The sequence below is a fragment of the Bos taurus genome, unplaced genomic scaffold (assembly GCF_002263795.3).
Source record: "Bos taurus isolate L1 Dominette 01449 registration number 42190680 breed Hereford unplaced genomic scaffold, ARS-UCD2.0 Leftover_ScbfJmS_1899, whole genome shotgun sequence".
NCBI lineage: Eukaryota > Metazoa > Chordata > Mammalia > Artiodactyla > Bovidae > Bos > Bos taurus.
The window spans coordinates 362,273-387,998 of record NW_020190994.1 but is presented as its reverse complement, the minus strand read 5'-3'; the positions used below and the strand labels follow the sequence as shown (position 1 = coordinate 387,998).

The 25,726-nt window shown below is 41.8% G+C and overlaps 1 protein-coding gene across 1 annotated transcript in view; it reads right to left on the bottom strand.

The window, feature by feature from the left end:
• Window positions 1-25,726, bottom strand: part of LOC101902555 (ATP-binding cassette sub-family C member 4) — a 313,640-nt gene that overhangs the window by 129,016 nt on the left and 158,898 nt on the right. The window contains 1 exon segment of the mRNA XM_059884434.1: window positions 20,492-20,571. Within this exon segment, the coding sequence (XP_059740417.1) occupies window positions 20,492-20,571 (80 nt within the window).

Here is a 25,726-nt window from a genome sequence, read left to right as displayed (position 1 = left end):
AGCCCCTTCCCTTCCCCCTCTCAGCTGGTGATAGAAACACTGGTTCCCACACAGAAACCAGCAGCACCTCCAGCCCCAACATCCACAGCAGCAGCCTTTCCTTCTCATCTGGGATCAAAGGTCACCTCCTAGAAGCTCCGCCACCTCCTGGACCAGGCTCCCTAACTGCCTCCAGCCTCCACATCCAGTTCGCCTTCCAGGACTTCCTCCACAGGGCTCCCACAATTAGGATTCCCAAGGAGCAAGGGGTGAGTTTCTGGATGTCTTCCTTCTCTGGGGGAGCTGGAGGAGATCCATGAAGGGAGGGCTTCATGCCTGACTCACCCCTGTACCTCAGGGCCTCAACTCTAACCCTTGTTTGTTGAAGGGAAGGAGGGAGAGAGGGAAAAAAACACCCACCACCTCACACACATCCCCAACTCACAAACTATACACCCCAACAACCAGCAACAACCCCTCAGACCCTACATTCCAGATGGGCCTCTCTCCTGCTTCAGTCAAACTCCTTCCAGGAGTAGCCTGTCTTCACCTCAACTCCCTTCACACCTCCTGGATTCTCAGCCCTTTGCACTCTGGCCTCCTCACATCTGAAACCTGCTTCTCGGGTCACCAACACCTGATTCCAAATCAACCAACAACTTTCCATGGACTCACCTTCTCATTTGCATTGAGCAGACCTGTCCTTCCTTGATTCGACAACCTACCTCCTTCTTTCTCCCTTGCTATTCACTGTGAGTCTCCTCTCCTCCCCCTTCTTTCTCTACTTACTCTCTGATATCGAGTCTTCTTATCTTGGCCCCTAAAAATGCTTCCCTCTCTCTGGGCTATCTTGTCATCCTCACAGATTCAGCTACTACAGCTCAGTGAAGGGTACACAGGCTCCATGCTCATCCTAGATCTCCCCCTCAAACACCAGACTCTTACTTCCAATGACCTGCAGGGCACCTTCAAGATAATTGAACTACAAGTGGCAGAGCTGGGATTGCAAATCAGTAAGACTAGACTTTTCTCTCCTCTTTAATGAGAATGTTTCCTACTGAAATCAGGTAGCATCTATCCCTGTCTCTATCTGTAATGCAAAAATATGTGACAATTCTGATATGACCACTAACTAACCATGAGCTAAGTACATGGCTGAAACCCAACCTTGGCCTACCTTGCCATAGCAAAGAAACAGAACCTTTCGCAAAATCTTTTCAAAGTAATTCATAATCACTGTTAAAATGTGACACTGATTTTAGGAAAAAATTGTTTCTGGGAATAAATTACATAGTTAAACCCAGAAGGGCACATTTATAAAATAAGTTTGCAAAATAGAAAACAATGAGACATCTTTGCAGTACAAGTCCTCTGCCTCTGCCTCTCAGCTTTGTTCACATTGGTAACAGTGGAAGCCTTGCCCACAGGCTATGCTGTCTGCACTGAGAAGTTCACTGCTGCATTTCTGTGTGCAGTCTTTCATAATCCATTTCATTTCCAATATTAACACTTGGGAAGAAAAGGAAAACTTCCCACAAACTTAATCACTGAAAAGTAGACAGAATTAAATAACAGAAAAAACAGCCCATGTGAGCAATGATACTAAATGAGACGAGAGTGGAGATGACACAATATCATTCTTTAGAACCTCAAGTTCACAGACAAAACAGAGGCTGGATAGAAGGTATTGCACAGGTCTCTCTCTCTCTCTCTCTCTCTCTCCTTTCTTTAAGACATCTCAAGGCAGAGCAATCAACCAGTGAAAAGAAAAAAGCCTACAAAAACAAAGGGCATTTTCTGAGATGACTTTGATCCCAGAATCAAATTATTGGCTTAAAGGCTTTGTACCCTCAACAACTGCTCTCTGTCATCCTTGTTGGACCTCGCAGGTGGCTCAGTGGTAAAGAATTCACCTGCCAATAAAGGAAACACAGGTTTGATCCCTGGGTCAGGAAGATCCCCTAGGCAATGGCAACCCACTGGGGTACCCTAGCCTTAGAAATCCCATGGACAGGGGAGCCTGCAGGGCTGTAGTCCATGGGGTCACAAAAGAGCTGGACACAACTTAGTGCCTAAACAACAACATTGTCCTTGCTAAAGTATTATTTTCAACTTATTTTTACCAATCTTTTCTTTGTAAGTAACCACATATGGTTTTATCCAAACAAAACCATGCAGTAAATATGTGCCCTCTGTGGTAATACAATGCATCGTGCTGGTGCTCAGTCATGTCTGAGTCCCTGAAACACCATAGACTACAGCCTGCCAGGCTCCTCTGTCCATGAGATTTTCCAGGCAAGAATACTGGAGTGGGTTGCCATTTCCTTCTCCAGGGAATCTTCTTCACCCAAGGACTGAACTCTTGTCTCTTGTGTTTCCTTTTTCTGCAGGAAACTTCTTTACCACTGAGCCACCTAGGAAGGCCAATACAATGCATAATTTAGTTTATCAAGGCTATCTTTCTGTGAGAGATGATTGTCTCTCTGTTACAAAATGTGCTCACAGTGAAGAGAATCCACACCAGACACCTGGAAGGCAGAGGGAGAACCACTTACCCTGCATGTCGCTGCTTCAGACCAAACTTGAGGTGACTGTGTAGCCACTCCTGCCCAGGTGTTACTCATGTTAACTCAGCCTCCCCATCACAGCCACACCTCTCTCTTACAAACACAGTTTCTGACTCAAGATAACAGGACACATCACCAGTTTGAAAGGCCCACCCTCAGCCCCTGTGAAAAGGCCTTGAGAAACAGGCACCTGCTTTTCCCTGTGAGAGCTCTGACAGGACTCCTACATTACCTGGATGAAATCAAGAAATGTCAAGGGCAGTAAGTCATCCATTTGACCTACGTCTTTCGAAAAACGATTTAAAATTCTTCCTGCAAGAACAAGATATAAAAAATTACTCATTTCTTCAGGTAGGAGCTTTAAGAGAAACAATTCATGAAATAATCAAAACAATTTTTTAAAACATATGTATTTAGGGGCTTCCCTGGTGGTACAGTGGATAAGAATCTGCCTGCCAATGTAGGGAGATTCCTAGGTTTAATTCCTAGGTTGGGAAGATCATCTGGAGACTAAAATGACTACCCACTCCAGTACTCTTGCCTGCAAATCCCATGGAGACAGGAGCCTAGTGAGCTACAGTCCATGGGGAAACAAAAGGGTCAGACATGACTTAGCGACTAAAAAATACCAGCAAATTTAACATTTTACAAATTCACATAAAATGAAATAAGGAGATGTAAGTGGTAAACAGAAAGAGAAAATAGGATGACGCCTAAAGAGAAACAAAAATATCACCAAATGTCAGTGGGTGGGGAGTTGAAATTGAGCCCTGATTTTCAAAAGAATAGGGGAAATCTTGTGGCAGTACTGGGAAGGGTTGGTGGATTTTAGAATGTTCCCTCATTTTAGATCTCTTATCTAAGACTCACTCCAAGTGCTAAGTCAGTAATAAACACCTGCAAAATATTTAAGTCAATCCTGATTGTTATACTAATTTTGCTTTAGTTATCAAAATTAATTTTGGCATGATACTTTTTAAATAAACATAACTTCTCTGTAATTATTTTTCCCCTCCAGATGGTTCACATCCCCTCACATTTTGGGAAATTGTGGATTCCAGCCATTTCCAAGTGTGAGTTTAATACTGGGGTAGTTAAAGTTCGAATTATTTTTCAGAGGTGTACCAGGTGTGACAAACACAGATTTGTGAATAAGCATCTAAGAAGACCAGAGGGATGTAGGCAGGAAAACAGAAATATTACTAAATGACTAAGGATCACTTATAATCATTGATTTTATTTCCCTTCTCAGAATCCACAACAACAGTATATCCTAAAGGCAGTAAAATTAGACGATGATAACTAATTTCTAGTAATATGTGGTGTGAACTAAAAATGCCACCTGTCACATCAGTAAACAAAGGATGCTGCAGCCATCAGGACTCTGCAGACACTCCTGCAAGGGTGGTGCACCCTGAGGAGACTCAGGATGAGAAAGCACAGGACACTGGCCCCAAATAGTAGAGATGCAGATCAAAGTAACTGTAACAGGGAGGAGCCGGTTTTGACTGCGTGTTGGATCTCTGACTTTAGCTTTTGCTACTCATCGCTTTTATTGGGGGAATCCTACTTCTCTGCCTGAATGTTAAACTAAAGTGGCTTTTCTTCTGCTCACAGAGAGACAGTCTGACCTTGGCCACTTGTGAATGGCTGCAGAAAAGAAGAAATGAACACATCCCTCTCCAATTTTGCAAGATAAATGGCCTTTTGATTTGACTTCTTTGCTTGCTCTCCTCTTTGTTCTATAAAAGAAGCTGGCATCCAGACCCCAATAAGATTGTTATTTTGAGACATTAGTTTGCCATCTTCTCAGTCTGCCAGCTTTCCAAATAGAGTTGTTATTCCTTGCCTCAGCACCTTGTCTGTAAGACTTACTGGGCTGTCATGAGCCAAGCAGAATAAGCTTGAACTCGGTAACAAGTAACACTACTATATGTGGTTTTCTCTTCATGACAAAACATACCAGAAACAAAGTCCACCATAAATAATCTATTGCAAATTCCACTTCTGAAAATAATCACAGGAAAGAGTTCAATTTAATATACCTATCACTGAAAGAGTAATTAATTTATGGCCCCTAAACCTTTTGTACAAACTCGGTCTATCTTTGCAGTACTTAGTTGGGCTTCTATTTTCTTGAAGGAATGAAGTCATGTTAATAGACATAGGAGGGGAGACAAGATATACGTTAGTGTGCTAGGTGCTCTAGGATTAGTAACCTTGAAGATTTAAACTTCATCCCAAATCCTTGAATAATAAATAAGTCAGCATCTGGAGATACCCACAGGTCTTGAATACCAAAGAATTTGGTTAACTGTGGTCATGAGCACTCAAAGGCTTTGAGAACAGAAATCCAGTCCCACTTGATACTCCCAACTTCATGACTGTAGTTTTCAAATTAACTGACAAAAGTGGAGCAACTTCACAACCATAAAAGCACAGACTCCTCCAGTCATTTCCTCATTACAGCTTCATAATAAGATGAGATCTGTGTGGCCCTCCACAGTTTATTATCCTATGCTCTGCTCCTGCCTGGACCAAACAACATGTGCTGAGTAAATCTACACATGATGCTGACCTCAACAGTCTTATTTAATTATCATAAGAGTCTTGTGGAACAGGAAAGAGCAGCAGTTACTTCCATTTCACAGAAGACAAAGTTCCCAGACACCATGTCATCATCCTCACTAAGGTTCCTTAGGCACTACCCATGTGCTAAGTGTTGTGAGTGTATTAATCTGTTTAATGCCCACGGTACTGAGATATTCATAAGTGTGTGAATCAGTCAGTTCAATTCAGTTGTTCAGTGATATCTGACTCTTTGCAACTCTATGGACTGCAGCACGCCAGCCTCCCTGTCCATCACCAACTCCCAGAGCTTGCTCAAACTCATGTCCATTAAGTCGGTGATAACATCCAACCATCTCATCCTCTGTCGTCCCCCCTCTCCTCCGCCCTTCAATCTTTACCAACATCAGGGTCTTTTCAAATGAGTCAGCTCTTCACATCAGGTGGCCAAAGTATTGGAGCTTCAGCTTCAGCATTAGTCCTTCCAATGAATATTCAGGACTGATTTCCTTCAGGATGGACTGGTTGGATCTCCTTACTGTCCAAGGGACTCCCAAGAGTCTTCTCTAACACCACAGTTCAAAAGCATCAAGTCTTCAGCACTAGCTTTCCTATGGTCCAACTCTCACATCCATTCATGACTACTGGAAAAACCATAGCTTTGACCAGATGGACTTTTGTCAGCAAAGTAATGTCTCTGCTTTTTAATATGCTGTCTAGATTGGTCATAGCTTTTCTTCCAAGGAGCAAGCGTCTTTTAATTTCATGGCTGCAGTCACCATCTGCAGTGATTTTGGAGCCCAAGAAAACAAAGTCTCTCACTGTTTCCACTGTTTCCCCACTTATCTGCCATGAATGATGGGACCAGATGTCACGATCTTAGTTTTCTGAATGTTGAGTTTTAAACCCAGCTGTTTCACTTCCTCTTTCACTTTCATCAAGAGCCTCCTCAGTTCCTCTTTGCTTTCTGCAATAATGGTGGTGTCATCTGCATATCTGAGGTTATTGATATTTCTCCTGGCAATCTTGATTCTGGCTTGGGCTTCATCCAGCCCAGGATTTCACATGATGTACTCTGCATATAAGTTAAATAAGCAGGGTGACAATATACAGTCTTGACGTACTCCTTTCCGAACTTCGAACCTGTCCATTGTTTCATGTCCAGGTCTAACTGTTGCTTCTTGATCTGCATACAGATTTCTTAGGAGGCAGGTCAGGTGGTCTGGTAATCCCATCTCTTTTAGGATTTTCCAGAGTTTATTGTGATCCACACAGTCAAAGGCCTCGGCATAGTCAATAAAGCAGAAGTAGATATTTTTCTGGAAACTCTCTTAGCCTTTTTGATGATCCAACAGATGTTGACAGCTTGATCTCTGGTTCCTCTGCCTTTTCTAAAACCAGCTGAATATCTGGAGTTCTCGATTCAGGTACTGTTGAAGCATCACTTGGAGAATTTTGAGCATTATTTGCTAGCGTGAGAGATGAGTGCATTGTGCAATAGTTTGAACATTGTGTTTGCTTTGGAAGTGAACCAAGTTCGTTCTGTCTTTTGAGTTTGCACCCAAGTACTGCATTTCAGACTCTTTTGTTGACTGTGAGAGCTACTCCATTCCTTCTAAGGGATTCTTGTACAGAAATAGATACAATGGTCATTCTGAATAAATTCACCTATCCTTGCATTTTAGTTCACTGATTCCTAAGATGCTTATGTTTACTCTTGCCATCTCTCTGATTGACACATCAAATTTACCTTGATCATGGACCTAAAATCCAGGTTCCTTGATATTGTCCTTTTTAGCACTGGACTTTGCTTTCTCACCAACAGACCTTCACAACTGAGCATCATTTTTTCTTCAGCCAAGTGCTTCATTCTTTCTGCAATTGCCCTCCACTCTTCCCCAGTAGCATACTGGAGACCTTAAACTGGGGGCTCATCTTCTGGTATCATATCTTTTTGCTTTTCATACTATTCATGGGTTCTCATGCAAGAATACTGGAGTGGTTTGTCATTTCCTCCACCAGTGGAACCACGTTTTGTCGAACTCTCACTATGACTTGTCCATCTTATTGGCCCTGCATGACATGGCACACGCTTATCATGAGTTACAAACAGCCCTTCACCACAACGAGGCTGTGATCCATGAAGGGGAAAGGACATGACACAGTTATTTAAGCTCAGCCAAGTTGTCTGATTTTTTTTTGTTGTTGCTGTTGTTGTTTCTCTTCCTGAATGAGGGGTGTGTGAGGAAGAAAGTTTTGGAATTCAATTTCCTCAACAAATTACAGCATTTTGCTGAGGCACTGTGTTAATTCTCATACTCAACAGCAGTCCCAGATTTTTTTTTTGAAATTTAAATAAGCTATTTTTGGTTATTTTTAAATTATTTATTTTTAATTGAAGGATAATTAAAATGCCTAACTCTAACTCACATATCTACTTTCATTTTCACTTGTTTAACTAGAGGGAGTTCTAGGAGGTGATAATTTCAGTGACAAGAACTGTACATAATTGAGACTCCTTAATCAGTATTTGGAACCTTGGGAAATTGCATGAAAATTACATTAATTGAAATATTTATGCAATGTCAATTTTGAAAACAACTGTTTTTATTCTTGAGTCTACAAAAGAATGTGTCCATTAAAATCTTCAAGAATTAACTGCTCCTGTGCAAGTCGCTTCAGTCTGTCTGACTCTGGACCCATAAGACGTAGCCATGGGCTCCGCCTCCTGGGATTCTCAGGCAAAGACCTGGAGTGGTTGCATTTCTTCTCCAATGCAATACAACACATGAAGGTATTTATGGGCTGGAAACTGTGTCTGACAATAATTTAATGCAACATAATGCCAGTGTCACCAGACAATTTTCCTCACTTAAAACACAATACGGTGTTTTAAAAGTAAGTACCATTACTTGTGCTCAACATGCATTTAGATGTTATGCAAAGAATAACATTAAAACAATTTATTTCATCTTCCCAACAAATTTATGAGTTGGCATTACTTTCTCTATTTACTGAGAGAGACTGGCTTTGTGGGCAGAGACAGGAAGAGGAAAGCTGGGATTAAGCTTGGAAAGGGAGACTGCAGGGCTCACTGCACTTTAAAGCTTTTGCCATCATAAATGATTACCGGTGGAATAATAAGACATAAATTGATTTTATGCTGCTTTTCCTTCATCCTTTTTGAAATGCAACAGCTCCATATTGCCCACAACTCATATATACGATGACTGAACAGGCAACATATCTGGTATCTGTAAGAGTCAGTGTACAGGATGGTGTACACACACATGATCCCTCTGTTGGGATATGGTCTCTGAGTGACATCTCAGTAGATGTTCTGATCCTGAAGTGTAGACCCACTACTCAGAAACCCAGGGTTTTCTTTAGGCCACACTTGGCATACTATTACAAAATTAAATAAATTCTGAGATATAATTAAGGATGAGAAGAGATAAAATGAGGAAAGTATATGAAGGACTCTTTAGAAGTAATAAAAATAAAAATGATCAAGAATCTTCCAAGGTTTCATCAATACACCAGAGACAAGCAGAATCATCAAAAGAGTTTGGAAACTCTCAGCAAACTATGTCCTTTAAACAAACTGAACAACTCCTTCCAGCTTCCTTCCCCCTCTCAGCTGGTGATAGAAACACTGGTTCCACACAGAAAAGCAGACTCAGCCCAACATCCACAGCAGCAGCCTTCTCTTCTCATCTGGTACAAAGGTCACCTCCTAGAAGCTCTCGCACCCTCTGGACAGGCTCCCTAACTGCCCAGCCTCCACATCCAGTTTGCCTTCCAGGACTTCCTCCACAGGGCTCCCACAATTAGGATTCCCAAGGAGCAAGGGTGAGTTTCTGGATGTCTTCCTTCTCTGGGGAGCTGGAGGAGACCCATGAAGGGAGGGCTTCATGCCTGACTCACCCTGTACCTCAGGGCCTCAACTCTAACCCTGTTTGTTGAAGGGAAGGAGGGAGAGAGGGAAAAAAACACCCACCACCTCACACACACCCAACTCACAACTATACACCCCAACAACCAGCAACAACCCCTCAGACCTACATTCCAGATGGGCCTCTCTCTGCTTCGTCAAACTCCTTCCAGGAGTAGCTGTCTTCACTCAACTCCCTTCACACCTCTGGATTCTCAGCCCTTTGCACTCTGGCTCCTCACATCTGAAACCTGCTTCTCGGTCACCAACACCTGATTCCAAATCAACCAACAATCTTCCATGGACTCACCTTCTCATTTGCATTGAGCAGACCTGTCCTTCCTTGATTCACAACTACCCTCCTCTTTCTCCCTTGCTATCACGTGAGTCTCCTCTCCCTCTTCTCTTTTTACTTCTCTAGATATCGAGTCTTCTTATCTTGGCCCTAAAATGCTTCCCTCTCTCTGGGCTATCTTGTCATCCTCACAGATTCAGCTACTACAGCTCAGTGAAGGGTACATAGGCTCATGCTCATCTAGATCTCCCCTCAACACCAGACTCTTACTTCCAATGACCTGCAGGCACCTTCACTTCAAGATAAATGAATACAAGTGGCAGAGCTGGTTGCAAATCAGCTAAGACTAGACTTTCTTCTCCTCTTAATGAGAATGTTTCCTACTGAAATCAGGTAGCATCTATCCTGTCTCTATTGTCATGCAAAAATGTGACAATTCTGATTATGACCACTAACTCAACATAGAGCTAAGTACATGGCTGAAACCCAACCTTGGCCTACCTTGCCATAGCAAAGAACAGAACCTTTCGCAAATCTTTTCAAAGTAATTCATAATCACTGTTAAATGTGCCCTGATTTTAGGAAAATGTTTCTGGGATAAATTCACATAGTTAAACCCAGCAAGGGCACATTTAAAAATAAGTTTGCAAAAAGAAAACAATGAGACATCTTTGCAGTAAAGTCCTCTGCCTCTGCCTCTCAGCTTGTTCACATTGGTAACAGTGGAAGCCTTGCCCACAGGCTATTTGTCTGCACTGAGAAGTTCACTGCTGCATTTCTGTGTGCAGTCTTTCATATCCATTTCATTTCCAATATTAACCTTGGGAAGAAAAGGAAAACTCCCCGAAACTTAATCACTGAAAAGTAGACAGAATTAATAACAGAAAAAACAGCCCATGTGAGCAAGATACTAAATGAGATGAGAGCTGGAGATGACCACAACATCATTCTTTAGAACCTCAAGTTCACAGACAAAACAGAGGCTGGATAGAAGGTATTGCAACAGGTCTCTCTCTCTCTCTCTCTCTCTCTCTCCTTTCTTTAAGACATCTCAAGGCAGAGCAATCAACCGTGAAAGAAAAAGCCTACAAAAAAAGGGCATTTCTTGAGATGACTTTGATCCCAGAATCAAATTATTGGCTTAAAGGCTTTGTACCTCAAAAATGCTCTGTCGTCTCGTTGGACTCTCGCAGGTGGCTCAGTGGTAAAGATTCACCGCCAATAAAGGAACACAGGTTTGATCCCTGGGTCAGGAGATCCCCTAGGCAATGGCAACCCACGTGGGTACCCTGCCTTAGAAATCCCATGGACAGGGGAGCCTGCAGGCTGTAGTCCATGGGTGTCACAAAAGAGTCTGGACACAACTAGTGACTAAACAACACAATTGTCCTTGCTAAAGTATTATTTAAACTTATTTTTACCAATCTTTTCTTTGTAAGTACACATATGGTTTATCCAAACAACCATGCAGTAAATATGTGCCCTTTGGTAATAAATGCATCGTGCTGGTGCTCAGTCATGTCTGAGTCTGAAACACATAGACTACAGCCTCCAGTCCTCTGTCCATGAGATTTTTCCAGGCAAGAATACTGGAGTGGGTTGCCATTTCCTTCTCCAGGGGTATCTTCCTTCACCAAGGACTGACACTTTGTCTCTTGTGTTCCTATTCTGCAGGAAACTTCTTCCACTGAGCGCACCTAGGAAGGCCAATACAATGCATAATTTAGTTTATCAAGGCTATCTTTCTGTTGAGAATGATTGTCCTCTTGTAGAAATGTGCTCACAGTAAGAGAATCCACACAGACACTGGAAGGCAGAGGGAGAACCACTTACCAGCCATGTCTGCTTCAGACAACCTTGAGTGACTGTGTAGCCACTCCTAGGTGTTACTCATGTTAATCAGCCTCCAACATCACAGCCACACCTCTCTCTTACAAACACAGCCTCTTAAGATAAAGACACATCACCAGTTTGAAAGGCCCCACTCAGCCCCTGTGAAAAGGCCTTGAAACAGGCACCTGCTTTCCATGGAGAGCTTTGACAGAGCTACGTTACCTGGATGAAATCAAGAAATGTCAAGGGCAGTAAGTCATCCATTTGACCTATGTCTTTCGAAAAACGATTTAAAATTCTTCTGCAAGAACAGATAAAAAAATTACTCATTTCTTCAGGTAGGAGCTTTAAGAAGAAACAATTCATGAAATAATAAAACAATTTTTTAAAACATATGTATTAGGGGCTTCCTGTGTACAGTGGATAGAATCTGCCTGCCAATGCAGGGAGATTCCTAGGTTAATTCCTAGGTTGGGAAGATCATCTGGAGACTAAAATGACTACCACTCCAGTATCTCTTGCCTGCAAATCCATGGACAGGAGCTAGTGAGCTACAGTCCAGGGACAAAAAGGGTCAGACATGACTTAGCGACCATACATCAGCAAATTTAACATATTACAAATTCACATAAAATGAAATAAGGAATGTAAGTGGTAAACAGAAAGAGAAAATAGGATGACACCTAAAGAAACAAAAATATCACCAAATGTCAGTGGTGGGGAGTTGAAATTGAGCCCTGATTTTCAAAAGAATGGGGAAATCTTGTGGCAGTACTGGAGAAGGGTTGGTGGATTTAGAATGTTCTCCCTTTTAGATTTTATCTAAGACTCACTCCAAGTGCTAAGTCAGTAATTAACACCTGCAAAATATTTAAGTCAAATCTCGATTGTTACACTAATTTGGCTTTAGTTATCAAGATTATTTTGGCATGATACTTTAAAATAAACATAATTTCTCGTATTTTTTTCCCCTCCAGATGGTTCACATCCCCTCACATTTTGGAAAATTGTGGATTCCAGCCATCCAAGTGTGAGTTATATTACTGGGGTAGTAAGCCATTTGAGAAGGCCAATTGGCACCCACTCCAGTACTCTTGCCTGGAAAATCCATGAGATGGAGGCCTGGTAGGCTCAGTCCATGGGTCCTCAAATAGTCGACACGACGTCAGTGACTTCACTTTCACTTTTCCACTTTCATGCATTGGAGAAGGAATGGCAACCCACTCCAGTTTCTCCTGGAGAATCCCAGGGATGGCAGAGCTGGTGGGCTGCCGTCTATGGGGTCACAGAGTCGGCACGACTGAAGTGACTTAGCAGCAAGTAAGACAGTAGCAGTAAGCCACTATTTTCAGAGTGTACCAGGTGTGACAAACACAGATTTGTGAATAAGCATCTAAGAAGACCAGCGGATGTAGGCAGGAAAACAGAAATATCTACTAAATGACTAAGGATCATTATAATCGTTGATTTTATTTCCCATTCTCAGAATCCAAACAAGTATATCCTAAGGAGTAAGATTAGACAATGAATAATAATTTCTAGTAAATATTGGTAAGAACTAAATGCCACTGTCACATCAGTAAAACAAGGATGCTGCAGCCATCAGGACTCTGCAGACACTCCTGCAAGGGTGGGCACCCCTGAGGAGACTCAGGATGAGAAAGCACAGGACACTGGCCCCAATAGTAGAGATGCAGATCAAAGGTAATGTAAAGGGAGGAGCCGGTTTTGACTGCGTTGGATTCTTGACTTTAGCTTGCTACTCATCGCTTTTTGGGGAATCCTACTTCTCTGCCTGAATGTTAAACTAAAGTGATTTTTTCAGCACCGTTTCATCTCAAAGGATATTTGCATGAGCAGCTGTTTATGAACCACTGGCATCTAAATGAATTGTAAATGAAATATACAAAAAAGCAGCAAAGAAAAGAAAATAATGCTTGTGAAAATGTTAAAGGTCTTGTTTAAAAACCTTGTGCAAACAAAAAAAATCAAAAAAAAGACTTTATTGCTAGGATGACAAGTTTTCTAAACACAGAAGTTCCACAGTTCTCTAAAAGTAGCCAAAAGCAAAGAAGTGATGGTCACCCCATGCTCTCAAATATCAATTACAAAAGACATTTTATAAGACTTGCCATGAGTCCCAATCTCAAGTATTTCACAGGCTTTATGTAATCTCATTCTTACATCAACAGGAGGAAGGATTATGCTCTCCATTTACAAAGCAGAAAACTGACGCTCAGAGAGGCTTGTCGATTTGCCCAAATTCAAACAATTCAGTCATTATGACCCCAAGTCTTTTCTTTTAATTTCTACCTGATACTATAACACATATAGAGACAAAATTCACATTTAAAAAATTAATATCTAAATTATATTCCTCTTTTATATATTTGCCCTTCTGTCTGCATTTTCTATGCTGTTGGGTTTCTTGTAGTCATATCTGGCCTCTCCCATGAGGGGACCAGTTCTACATTCCCAGCTAATTAGGGAATAACAGCCCACTCAGTTTGGAGAGCAGAATGATCATTCAGTTCAATTGAGTCGCTCAGTAGTGTCCAACTCTTTGCAACCCCATGAATTGCAGCACACCATGCCTCCCTGTCCATCACCAACTCCCGGAGTTCACTCAGACTCACGTCCATCGAGTCTGTGATGCCATCCAGCCATCTCATCCTCTGTTGTCCCCTTCTCCTCCTGCCCTCAATCCTCCCAGGATCAGTCTTTTCCAAATGAGTCAACTCTTCACATGAGGTGGGCCAAAGTATTGGAATTTCAACTTTAGCATCAGTTCTTCAAAGAAATCCCAGGGCTGATCTCCTTCAGAATGGACTGGTTGGCATCTTGCAGTCCAAGGGACTCTCAAGAGTCTTCTCCAACACCACAGTTCAAAAGCATCAATTCTTTGGCACTCAGCTTTCTTCACAGTCCAACTCACACATCCATACATAACCACTGGAAAAACCATAACCTTGACTAGATGGACCTTTGTTGGCAAAGTAATGTCTCTGCTTTTCAATATGCTATCTAGGTTGGTCATAACTTTTCTTCCAAGGGATAAGCGTCTTTTAATTTCATGGCTGCAGTCCACCATCTGCAGTGATTTTGGAACCCCAAAAAGTAAAGTCTGACCTGTTTCCTCTGTTTCCCCATCTATTTCCCATGAAGTGATGGGACCAGATGCCATGGTCTTCATTTTCTGAATGTTGAATTTTAAGCCAACTTTTTCACTCTCCTCTTTCACCTTTCTCAAGAGGCTTTTTAGTTCCTCTTCACTTTCTGCCATAAGGGTGGTGTTATCTGCATATCTGAGGTTATTGATATTTCTCCTAGCAATCTTGATTCCAGCTTGTACTTCTTCCAGCCCAGCGTTTCTCATGATGTACTTTGCATATAAGTTAAGTAAGCAGGGTGACAATATACAGCCTTTACGTACTCCTTTTCCTATTTGGAACCAGTCAGTCATTCCATGTCCAGTTCTAACGATCATTAAAAGATCCTAAAAGTGCTTGCTGGGCTTCCCTGGCAGCTCAGTGGTGAAGAATTTGCCTGCCAATGCAGGAGATGCGGGTTTGATTACTGGATCAGGAAGATCCTGTGGAGAAGGAAACGGCAACCCATTCCAGTATTCTTGCCTGGGAAACCCCATGGACAGAGGAGCCTGGAGGGCTACAGTCCATGGGGTCACAAAGAGTCAAACACAACTTAGCGACTAAACAGCAACAGCAACAGAGCATTCTGTTCATAGTTTTTTCAGGCACCCTGTCTACCACATCTAACCCCTTGAATCTGTTCATCACCCTCATTGTATAACCGTAAAGGATTTGATTTAGGTCAAAGATGAAAGGCCTATTGGTTTTCCCAACTTTCTTCAGTTTAAGCCTGAATTTTTCAATAAGGAGCTGATGGTTGGAGCCACAGTCAATTTCAGGTCTTGTTCTTGTTAACCGTATAGAGCTTCTCCATCTTTGGCTGAAAAGGACATAATCAATCTGATTTCAGTATTGATCATTTCATGATGTCCATGTGTAGAACCATCCCCTGTTTAGCCAGAAGAGGGTGGTTGCTACAACCAGTGTACCCTCTTGACAAAACTCATTTAGCCTTTTCCCTGCTTCATTTTGCACACCAAAGGCCAAAGTTGCCTATTACTCCAGGTATGTCTTGATTTTCTACTTTTACATTCCAATTCCCTATAATGAAAAGGATATCTTTTTTGGTATTAGTTTTAGAAGGTGTTGTAGGTCTTCACAGATCCATTCAACTTCAGCTTCTCTGGCATCAGTAATTGGGGCATAGACTTGTATTACTGTGAAGTGGAATGGTTTGCTTTGGAAGTGAACCAAGTTCGTTCTGTCGTTTTTGAGTTTGCACCCAAGTACTGCATTTCAGACTCTTTTGTTGACTGTGAGAGCTACTCCATTCCTTCTAAGGGATTCTTGCCTACAGAAATAGATACAATGGTCATCTGAATTAAATTCACCTATTCCCTTGCATTTTAGTTCACTGATTCCTAAGATGCTTATGTTTACTCTTGCCATCCTCCTGATTGACCACATCAAATTTACCTTGATTCATGGACCTAAAATTCCAGGTTCCTATGCAATATTGTTCTTTTTAGCACTGGACTTTGCTTTCACCAACAGACACTTCCACAACTGAGCATCATTTCTTCTTCAGCCCAAGTGCTTCATTCTTTCTGCAATTGCCCTCCACTCTTCCCCAGTAGCATACTGGAGACCTTCTAACCTGGCGGGCTCATCTTCTGGTATCATATCTTTTTGCCTTTTCATACTATTCATAGGGTTCTCATGGCAAGAATACTGGAGTGGTTTGTCATTTCCTCCACCAGTGGACCACGTTTTGTCAGAACTCTCCACTATAACCTGTCCATCTTAGTTGGCCCTGCATGACATGGCACACAGCTTCACTGAGTTACACAAGCCCTTCACCACAACGAGGCTGTGATCCATGAAGGGGGAAAGGACATGCACAGTTATTTAAGCTCAGCCAAGTTGTTGATTTTTTTTGTTGTTGCTGTTGTTGTTTTCTCTTCCTGAATGAGGGGTGTGTGAGGAAGAAAGGTTTTGGAATTCAATTTTCCTCAACAAATTACAGCATTTTGCTGAGGGCAGCTGTGTTTAACTTCTCATACTCAAAGCAGTCCCAATTTTTTTTTTGAAATTTAATAAGCTATTTTTGGGTATTTTTAAATGTATTTATTTTTAATTGAAGGATAATTAAAATGCCTAACTCTAACTTCCACATCTTACTTTCATTTTCACTTGTTTAACTAGTAGGAAGATTTCTAGGAGGTGATAATTTCAGTGACAAGAACTGTACATAATTGAGACTCCTTACTCAATGTTATTTGGAACCTTGGGAAATTGCATGAAAATTACATTAATTTGAAATATTTAGTGCACAATGGTCAATTTTGAAAACAACTGTTTTTATTCTGTGAGTCTACAAAAGAATGTGTCCATTAAAATCTTCAAGAATTACAAACCTGCTGCTGCTGCTAAGTCGCTTCAGTCATGTCTGACTCTCTGCGACCCCATAGACGGTAGCCCATGAGGCTCCCCCGTCCCTGGGATTCTCCAGGCAAGAACACTGGAGTGGGTTGCCATTTCCTTCTCCAATGCAATACAGACACATGAAAGGTATTTATGGGCCTGGAAACTGTGTCTGACAATAACTTTAATGCAACATAATGCCAGTGTCACCAGACAATTTTCCTCACTTAAAAACACATACGGTGTTTTAAAAGTAAGTACCCATTACTTAGTGCTCAACATGCATTTAGATGTTATGCAAAGAATAACATTAAAACAATTTCATTTCATCTTCCCAACAACATTTATAGAGTTGGCATTACTTTCTCTATTTTACTGAGAGGAGACTGGCTTTGTGGGGCAGAGACAGGAAGAAGGAAAGCTGGGATTCAAGCTTGGAAAGGGAGACTGCAGGGCTCCCACTGCACTTTAAAGCTTTTGCCATCATAAATGATTACCAGGTGGAATAATAAGACATAAATCGGTTTTTGTGCTGCTTTTCCTTCATCCTTTTTGAAATGGTGAACAGCTCCAATTTGCCCAACAACTCATATAACGTGACTGAACAGGCAACATATCTGGTATCTGTAAGAGTCAGTGTACAGGATGGTGTACACACACATGATCACCCTCTGTTGGGATATGGTCTCTGAGTGACATCGTCTGAGTAGATGTTCTGTCCTGAAGTGTAGACCCACTACTCAGAACCCAGGGTTTTCTTTAGCCACACTTGGCATCACTATTACAAAATATTAAATAAATTATCTGAGATATGATTTAAGGGAATGAGAAGGAATTAAATGAGGAAAAGTATATGAAATGGACTCTTTAGAAGTAATAAAAATAAAAATGATCAAGAACCTTCCAAGGTTTATCAAATACACCAAGGACAAGCAGAATCATCAAAACCGAGTTTGGAAACTCTCCGCATGAACTATATCCTTTAAAACAAAACTGAACAACTCCCTTCCAGCCTCTTCCCTTCCCCCTCTCAGCTGGTGATAGAAACACTGGTTCCCACACAAGAATCAGCAGCACCTCCAGACCCAGCATCCACAGCAGCAGCCTTTCCTTCTCATCTGGTATCAAAGGTCACCTCCTAGAAGCTCTGCCACCTCCTGGAACAGGCTCCCTAACTGCCTCCAGCCTCCACATCCAGTTTGCCTTCCAGGACTTCCTCCACAGGGCTCCCACAATTAGGATTCCCAAGGAGCAAGGGGTGAGTTTCTGGATGTCTTCCTTCTCTGGGGGAGCTGGAGGAGACCCATGAGGGGAGGGCTTCATGCCTGACTCACCCCTGTACCTCAGGGCCTCAACTCTAACCCCTGTTTGTTAAAGGGAAGGAGGGAGAGAGGGAAAAAACCACCCACCACCTCACACACACACCCAACTCACAAACTATACACCCCAACAACCAGCAACACCCCCTCAGACCCTACATTCCAGATGGGCCTCTCTCATGCTTCAGTCAAACTCCTTCCAGGAGTAGCCTGTCTTCACCTCAACTCCCTTCACACCTCCTGGATTCTCAGCCCTTTGCACTCTGGCCTCCTCACATCTGAAACCTGCTTCTCCGGTCACCAACACCTGATTCCAAATCAACCAACAACTTTCCATGGACTCACCTTCTCATTTGCATTGAGCAGACCTGTCCTTCCTTGATTCTACAACCTACCTCCTTCTTTCTCCCTTGCTATTCACCGTGAGTCTACTCTCCTCCCCCTTCTCTATTTACTCTCTAATATCGAGTCTTCTTATCTTGGCCCCTGAAAATGCTTCCCTCTCTCTGGGCTATCTTGTCATCCTCACAGATTCAGCTACTACAGCTCAGTGAAGGGTACATAGGCTCTATGCTCATCCTAGATCTCCCCCTCAAACACCAGAATCTTACTTCCAATGACCCGCAGGACACCTCTACCTTCAACTTCAAGATAATTGGACTACAAGTGGCAGAGCTGCGGTTGCAAATCAGCAAGACTAGACTTTTCTCTCCTCTTTAATGAGAATGTTTCCTACTGAAATCAGGTAGCATCTATCCCTGTCTCTATCTGTCATGCAAAAACATGTAACAATTCTGATATGACCACTAACTCACCATGAGCTAAGTACATGGCTGAAACCCAACCTTGGCCTACCTTGCCATAGCAAAGAAACAGAACCTTTCACAAAATCTTTTCAAAGTAATTCATAATCACTGTTAAAATGTGGCCCTGTTTTTAGAAAAAAATTGTTTCTGGGAATAAATTACATAGTTAAACCCAGCAGGGCACATTTACAAAATAAGTTTGCAAAAAAGAAAACAATCAGACATATTTGCAGTACAAGTCCTCTGCCTCTGCCTCTCAGCTTTGTTCACATTGGTAACAGTGGAAGCCTTGCCCACAGGCTATTTTGTCTGCACTGAGAAGTTCACTGCTGCATTTCTGTGTGCAGTCTTTCATAATCCATTTCATTTCCAATATTAACACTTGGGAAGAAAAGGAAAACTCCCCGCAAACTTAATCACTGAAAAGTAGACAGAATTAAATAACAGAAAAAAACAGCCCATGTGAGCAACGATACTAAATGAGATGAGAGCGGAGATGACACAACATCATTCTTTAGAACCTCAAGTTCACAGACAAAACAGAGGCTGGATAGAAGGTATTGCACAGGTCTCTGTCTCTGTCTCTCTCTCTCTCTCTCTCTCCTTTCTTTAAGACATCTCAAGGCAGAGCAATCAACCCGTGAAAAGAAAAAAGCCTACAAAAACAAAGGGCATTTTCTGAGATGACTTTGATCCCAGAATCAAATTACTGGCTTAAAGGCTTTGTATCCTCAATAAATGGTCTCTGTCGTCCTTGTTGGACCTCCCAGGTGGCTCAGTGGTAAAGAATTCACCAGCCAATAAAGGAAACACAGGTTTGATCCCTGGGTCAGGAAGATCCCCTAGGCAATGGCAACCCACTCGAGTACCCTTGCCTTAGAAATCCCATGGACAGGGGAGCCTGCAGGGCTGTAGTCCATGGGGTCACAAAAGAGTTGGACACAACTTAGTGACTAAACAACAACATTGTCCTTGCTAAAGTATTATTTTAAACTTATTTTTACCAATCTTTTCTTTGTAAGTAACCACATATGGCTTTATCCAAATAAAACCATGCAGTAAATATGTGCCCTCTGTGGTAATACAATGCATCGTGCTGGTGCTCAGTCATGTCTGAGTCCATGAAACACCATAGACTACAGCCTGCCAGGATCCTCTGTCCATGAGATTTTTCAGGCAAGAATACTGGAGTGGGTTGCCATTTCCTTCTCCAGGGGTTCTTCCTCACCCAAGGACTGAACTCTTGTCTCTTGTGTTTCCTGTATCTGCAGGAAACTTCATCACTGAGCCACCTAGGAAGGCCAATACAATGCATAATTTAGTTTATCAAGGCTATCTTTCTGTGAGAAATGATTGTCTCTCTGTTATGAAATGTGCTCACAGTAAAGAGAATCCACACCAGACACCTGGAAGGCAGAGGGAGAACCACTTACCCAGCATGTCACTGCTTCAGACCAACCTTGACGTGACTGTGTAGCCACTCCTGTCCAGGTGTTACTCATGTTAACTCAGCCTCCCAATCACAGCCACACCTCTCTCTTACAAACACAGCCTCTTAATGAAGATAATAGAACACATCACCAGTTTGAAAGGCCCACCCTCAGCCCCTGTGAAAAGGCCTTAAGAAACAGGCACCTGCTTCTCCCTGTGAGAGCTCTGACAGGACTGCTACGTTACCTGGATGAAATCAAGAAATGTCAAGGGCAGTAAGTCATCCATTTGACCTATGTCTTTCGAAAAACGATTTAAAATTCTTCCTGCAAGAACAAGGTATAAAAAATTACTCATTTCTTCAGGTAGGAGCTTTAAGAGAAACAATTCATGAAATAATCAAAACAATATTTTTTAAAACATATCTATTTAGGGGCTTCCCTGGTGGTACAGTGAATAAGAATCTGCCTGCCAGTGCAGGGAGATTCCTAGTTTCAATCCCTAGGTTGGGAAGATCATCTGGAGACTAAAATGACTACCCACTCCAATATTCTTGCCTGCAAAGTCCCATGGACAGAGGAGCCTAGTGAGCTACAGTCCACAGGGACACAAAAGGGTCAGACATGACTTAGCGACTAAACAATATCAGCAAATTTAACATATTACAAATTCACATAAAATGAAATAAGGAGATGTAAGTGGTAAATAGAAAGAGAAAATAGGATGACACCTAAAGAGAAACAAAAATATCACCAAATGTCAGTGGGTGGGGAGTTGAAATTGAGCCCTGATTTTCAAAAGAATGGGGGAAATCTTGTGGCAGTACTGGAAAGGGTTGGTGGATTTTAGAATGTTCCTTCCTTTTAGATCTTTTATCTAAGACTCACTCCAAGTGCTAAGTCAGTAATAAACACCTGCAAAATATTTAAGTCAATCCTGATTGTTACACTAATTTTGCTTTAGTTATCAAGATTAATTTTGGCATGATACTTTTAAAATAAACATAATTTCTCTGTAGTTTTTTTTCCCCTCCAGATGGTTCACATCCCCTCACATTTTGGGAAATTGTGGATTCCAGCCATATCCAAGTGTGAGTTTAATACTGGGGTAGTAAGCCATTTGCAGAAGGCAATGGCACCCCACTCCAGTACTCTTGCCTGGAAAATCCCATAGACAGAGGAGCCTGGTAGGCTGCAGTCCATGGTGTCGCAAAGAGTCAGACACGACTGCGTGACTTCACTTTCACTTTTCACTTTCATGCATTGGAGAAGGAAATGGCAACCCACTCCAGTGTTCTTGACTGGAGAATCCCAGGGATGGCGGAGCCTGGTGGGCTGCCGTCTATGGGGTCCCACAGAGTCGGGCACGACTGAAGTGACTTAGCAGTAGAGTAGAAGTAGCAGTAAGCCATTATTTTCAGAGGTGTACCAGGTGTGACAAACACAGATTTGTGATTAAGCGTCTAAGAAGACCAGCAGGATGTAGGCAGGAAAACAGAAATATTACTAAATGACTAAGGATCACTTATAATCGTTGATTTTATTTCCCTTCTCAGAATCCATAACAGTATATCCTAAAGGCGGTAAGATTAGACAATGATAACTAATTTCTAGTAAATATTTGGTGTGAACTATAAATGCCACCTATCACATCAGTAAACAAAGGATGCTGCAGCCATCAGGACTCTGCAGACACTCCTGCAAGGGTGGGGCACCCTGTGGAGACTCAGGATGAGAAAGCACAGGACACTGGCCCCAGATAGCAGAGATGCAGATCAAAGGAACTGTAATAGGGAGGAGCCGGTTTTGATTGCATGTTGGATCTCTTTGACTTTAGCTTTTGCTACTCATCGCTTTTGTTGGGGAATCCTACTTCTCTGCCTGAATGTTAAACTAAAGTGACTTTTTTCTGCTCACAGAGAGACAGTCTAAGCTTGGCCACTTGTGAATGGCTACAGAAAAGAAGAAATGAACACATTCCTCTCCAATTTTGCAAGATAAATGGCCTTTTGACTTGACTTCCTTTCCTGCTTTCCTCTTTGTTCTATAAAAGAACCTGGAATCCAGACCCCAATAAGATTGTTATTTTGAGACATTAGTTTGCCATCTTCGCAGTCTGCCAGCTTTCCAAATAAAGTTGTTATTCCTTGCCTCCGTACCTCGTCTGTAAGACTTACTTGGCTGTCATGAGGCAAGCAGAACAAGCTTGAAATTGGTAACAAGTAACACTACTATATGTGGTTTTCTCTTCATGACAAAACATGCCAGAAACAAAGTCCATCATAAATAATCTATTGCAAATTCAACTTCTGAAAATAATCACAGGAAAGTGTTCAATTTAATATACCTACCACTAAAAGAGTAATTAATTTATGGCCCCTAAACCTTTTGTACAAACTAGGTCGATCTTTGCAGTACTCATTTGGGCTTCTATTTTCTTGAAGGAATGAAGTCATGTTAATAGACACAGGAGGGGAGACAAGATATACCTGAGTGTGCTATCTGCTCTAGGATTAGTAACCTTGAAGATTTAAACTTCATCCCAAATCCTTGAAAAATAAGTCAGCATCTGGAGATACCCACAGGTATTGAATACAAAAGTGTCTGGTTAACTGTGGTCATGAACAATCAAAGGCTTTGAGAACAGAAATCCAGTCCCACTTGATACTCCCAACTTCATGACTGTAGTTTTCAAATTAATTGACAAAAGTGGAGCAACTTCACAACATAAAAGCACAGACTCCTCCAATCATTTCCTCATTACAGCTTCATAATAAGATGAGATCTGTGTGGCCCTCTGCAGTTTATTATCCTATACTCTGCTCCTGCCTGGACCAAACAACATGTGCTGAGTAAATCTACACATGATGTTGACCTCAACAGTCTTATTTAACTATCATAAGAGTCTTGTGGAACAGGAAAGAGCAGCAGTTACTTCCCTTTCACAGGAGACGAAGTTCCCAGACACCATGTCATCATCCTCGCTAAGGTTCCTTAGGCATTGCCCATGTGCTAAGTGTTACAAATGTATTAATCTGTTTAATGCCCACAGTACTGAGATATTCACAAGTGTGTGAATCAGTCAGTTCAATTTAGCTGCTCAGTCATATCTGACTCTTTGCAACTCTATGGACTGCAGCACACCAGGCCTCCCTGTCCATCATCAACTCCCAGAGCTTGCTCAAACTCATGTCCATCGAGTCGATGATAACATCCAACCATCTTATCCTCTGTCATCCCCCTCTCCTCCCACCTTCAATCTTTCCCAACATCAGGGTCTTTTCAAATGAGTCAGCTCTTCACTTCAGGTGGCCAAAGAATTGGAGCTTCAGCATCAGTCCTTCCAGTGAATATTCAGGACTGATTTCCTTTAGGATGGACTGGTTGGATCTCCTTGAGGTCCAAGGGACTCCCAAGAATCTTCTCCAACACCACAGTTCAAAAGCATCAAGTCTTCAGCACTAGCTTTCCTATGGCCCTACTCTCACATCCATTCATGACTACTAAAAAAACCATAGCTTTGACCAAATGGACTTCTGTCAGCAAAGTAATGTCTCTGCTTTTTAATATGCTATCTAGATTGGTCATAGCTTTTCTTCCAAGGAGCAAGCGTCTTTTAATTTCATGGCTGCAGTCACCATCTGCAGTGATTTTGGAGCCCAAGAAAACAAAGTCTCTCACTCTTTCCACTGTTTCCCCACTTATCTGCCATGAAATGATGGGACCAGATGTCATGATCTTAGTTTTCCGAATGTTGAGTTTTAACTCAGCTGTTTCACTCTCCTCTTTCACTTTCATCAAGAGGCTCCTAAGTTCCTCTTTGCTTTCTGCCATAATGGTGGTGTCATCTGCATATCTAAGGTTATTGATATTTCTCCTGGCAATCTTAATTCTGGCTTGAGCTTCATCCAGCCCAGGATTTCACATGATGTACTCTGCATATAAGTTAAATAAGTAAGGTGACAATATACAGCCTTGACGTACTCCTTTCCGAACTTGGAACCTATCCATTGTTTCATGTCCAGGTCTAACTGTTGCTTCTTGATCTGCATACAGATTTCTTAGGAGGCAGGTCAGGTGGTCTGGTAATACCATCTCTTTCAGAATTTTCCAGAGTTTATTGTGATCCACACAGTCAAAGGCCTTTGCATAGTCAATAAAGCAGAAGTAGATATTTTTATGGAACTCTCTAGCCTTTTTGATGATCCAACAGATGTTGGCAGCTTGATCTCTGGTTCCTCTGCCTTTTCTAAAACCAGCTTGAATATCTGGAAGTTCTCGATTCAGGTACTATTGAAGCATCACTTGGAGAATTTTGAGCATTATTTTGCTAGCATGAGAGATGAGTGCAATTGTGCAATAGTTTGAACATTCTTTAGCATTGCCTTTCTTTGGGATTGGAATGAAAACTGACTTTTTCCAGTCCTGTGGCCACTTCCACAGTTTTCCAAATTTGCTGGCATACTGAGTGCAGCACTTTTACAGGAGCATCTTTTAGAATTTGAAGTAATTCAGCTAACTCCATCAACTGCACTAGCTTTTTTTTTTTTTTTAGTTTTAGTTTTTTTTTAATTTAATTTTATTTTTAAACTTTACAATATTGTATTGGTTTTGCCAAATATCGAAATGAATCTGCCACAGGTATACATGTGTTCCCCATCCTGAACCCTCCCCCTTCCTCCCTCCCCATACCATCCCTCTGGGTCGTCCCAGTGCATCAGCCCCAAACATCCAGTATCGTGTATCGAACCTGGACTGGCGACTCGTTCCATATATGATATTATACGTATTTCAATGCCATTCTCCTAAATCATCCCACCCTCTCCCTCTCCCACAGAGTCCACAAGACTGTTCTATACATCAGGGTCTCTTTTGCTGTCTCGTATACAGGGTTATTGTTACCATCTTTCTAAATTCCATATATATGCGTTAGTATACTGTATTGGTGTTTTTCTTTCTGGCTTACTTCACTCTGTATAATAGGTTCCAGTTTCATCCACCTCATTAGAACTGATTCAAACGTATTCTTTTTAACGGCTGAGTAATACTCCATTGTGCACTAGTTTTTTTGTAGTGATGCTTCCTAACACCTATCTGACTTCAGACTCCAGGAAGTCTGGCTCTAGGTGAGTGATCACACCATCATGGTTATCTGGGTCATGAAGGTGTTTTTTGTATAGTTCTTCTGTGTATTCTTGGCACCTTTTCTTAATATCTTCTGCTCTGTTAGGTCCGTACCATTTCTGCCCTTTATTGTGCCCATCTTTGCTTGAAATGTTCCCTTCATATCTCTAATTTTCTTGAAGCAACCTCTAGTCTTTGCCAGTGTGTTAACAGTATCCTCATATTTTACAGGTTAGAAAATCGAGACACAGAGAAATGAAATAACTAGCACATACATAAAGATTAACATAACTATAACTGGCTACTGCTATTAGTAACTAGCAACAGGACTGAAACGAGACAGCTGGTTCTAGAATCC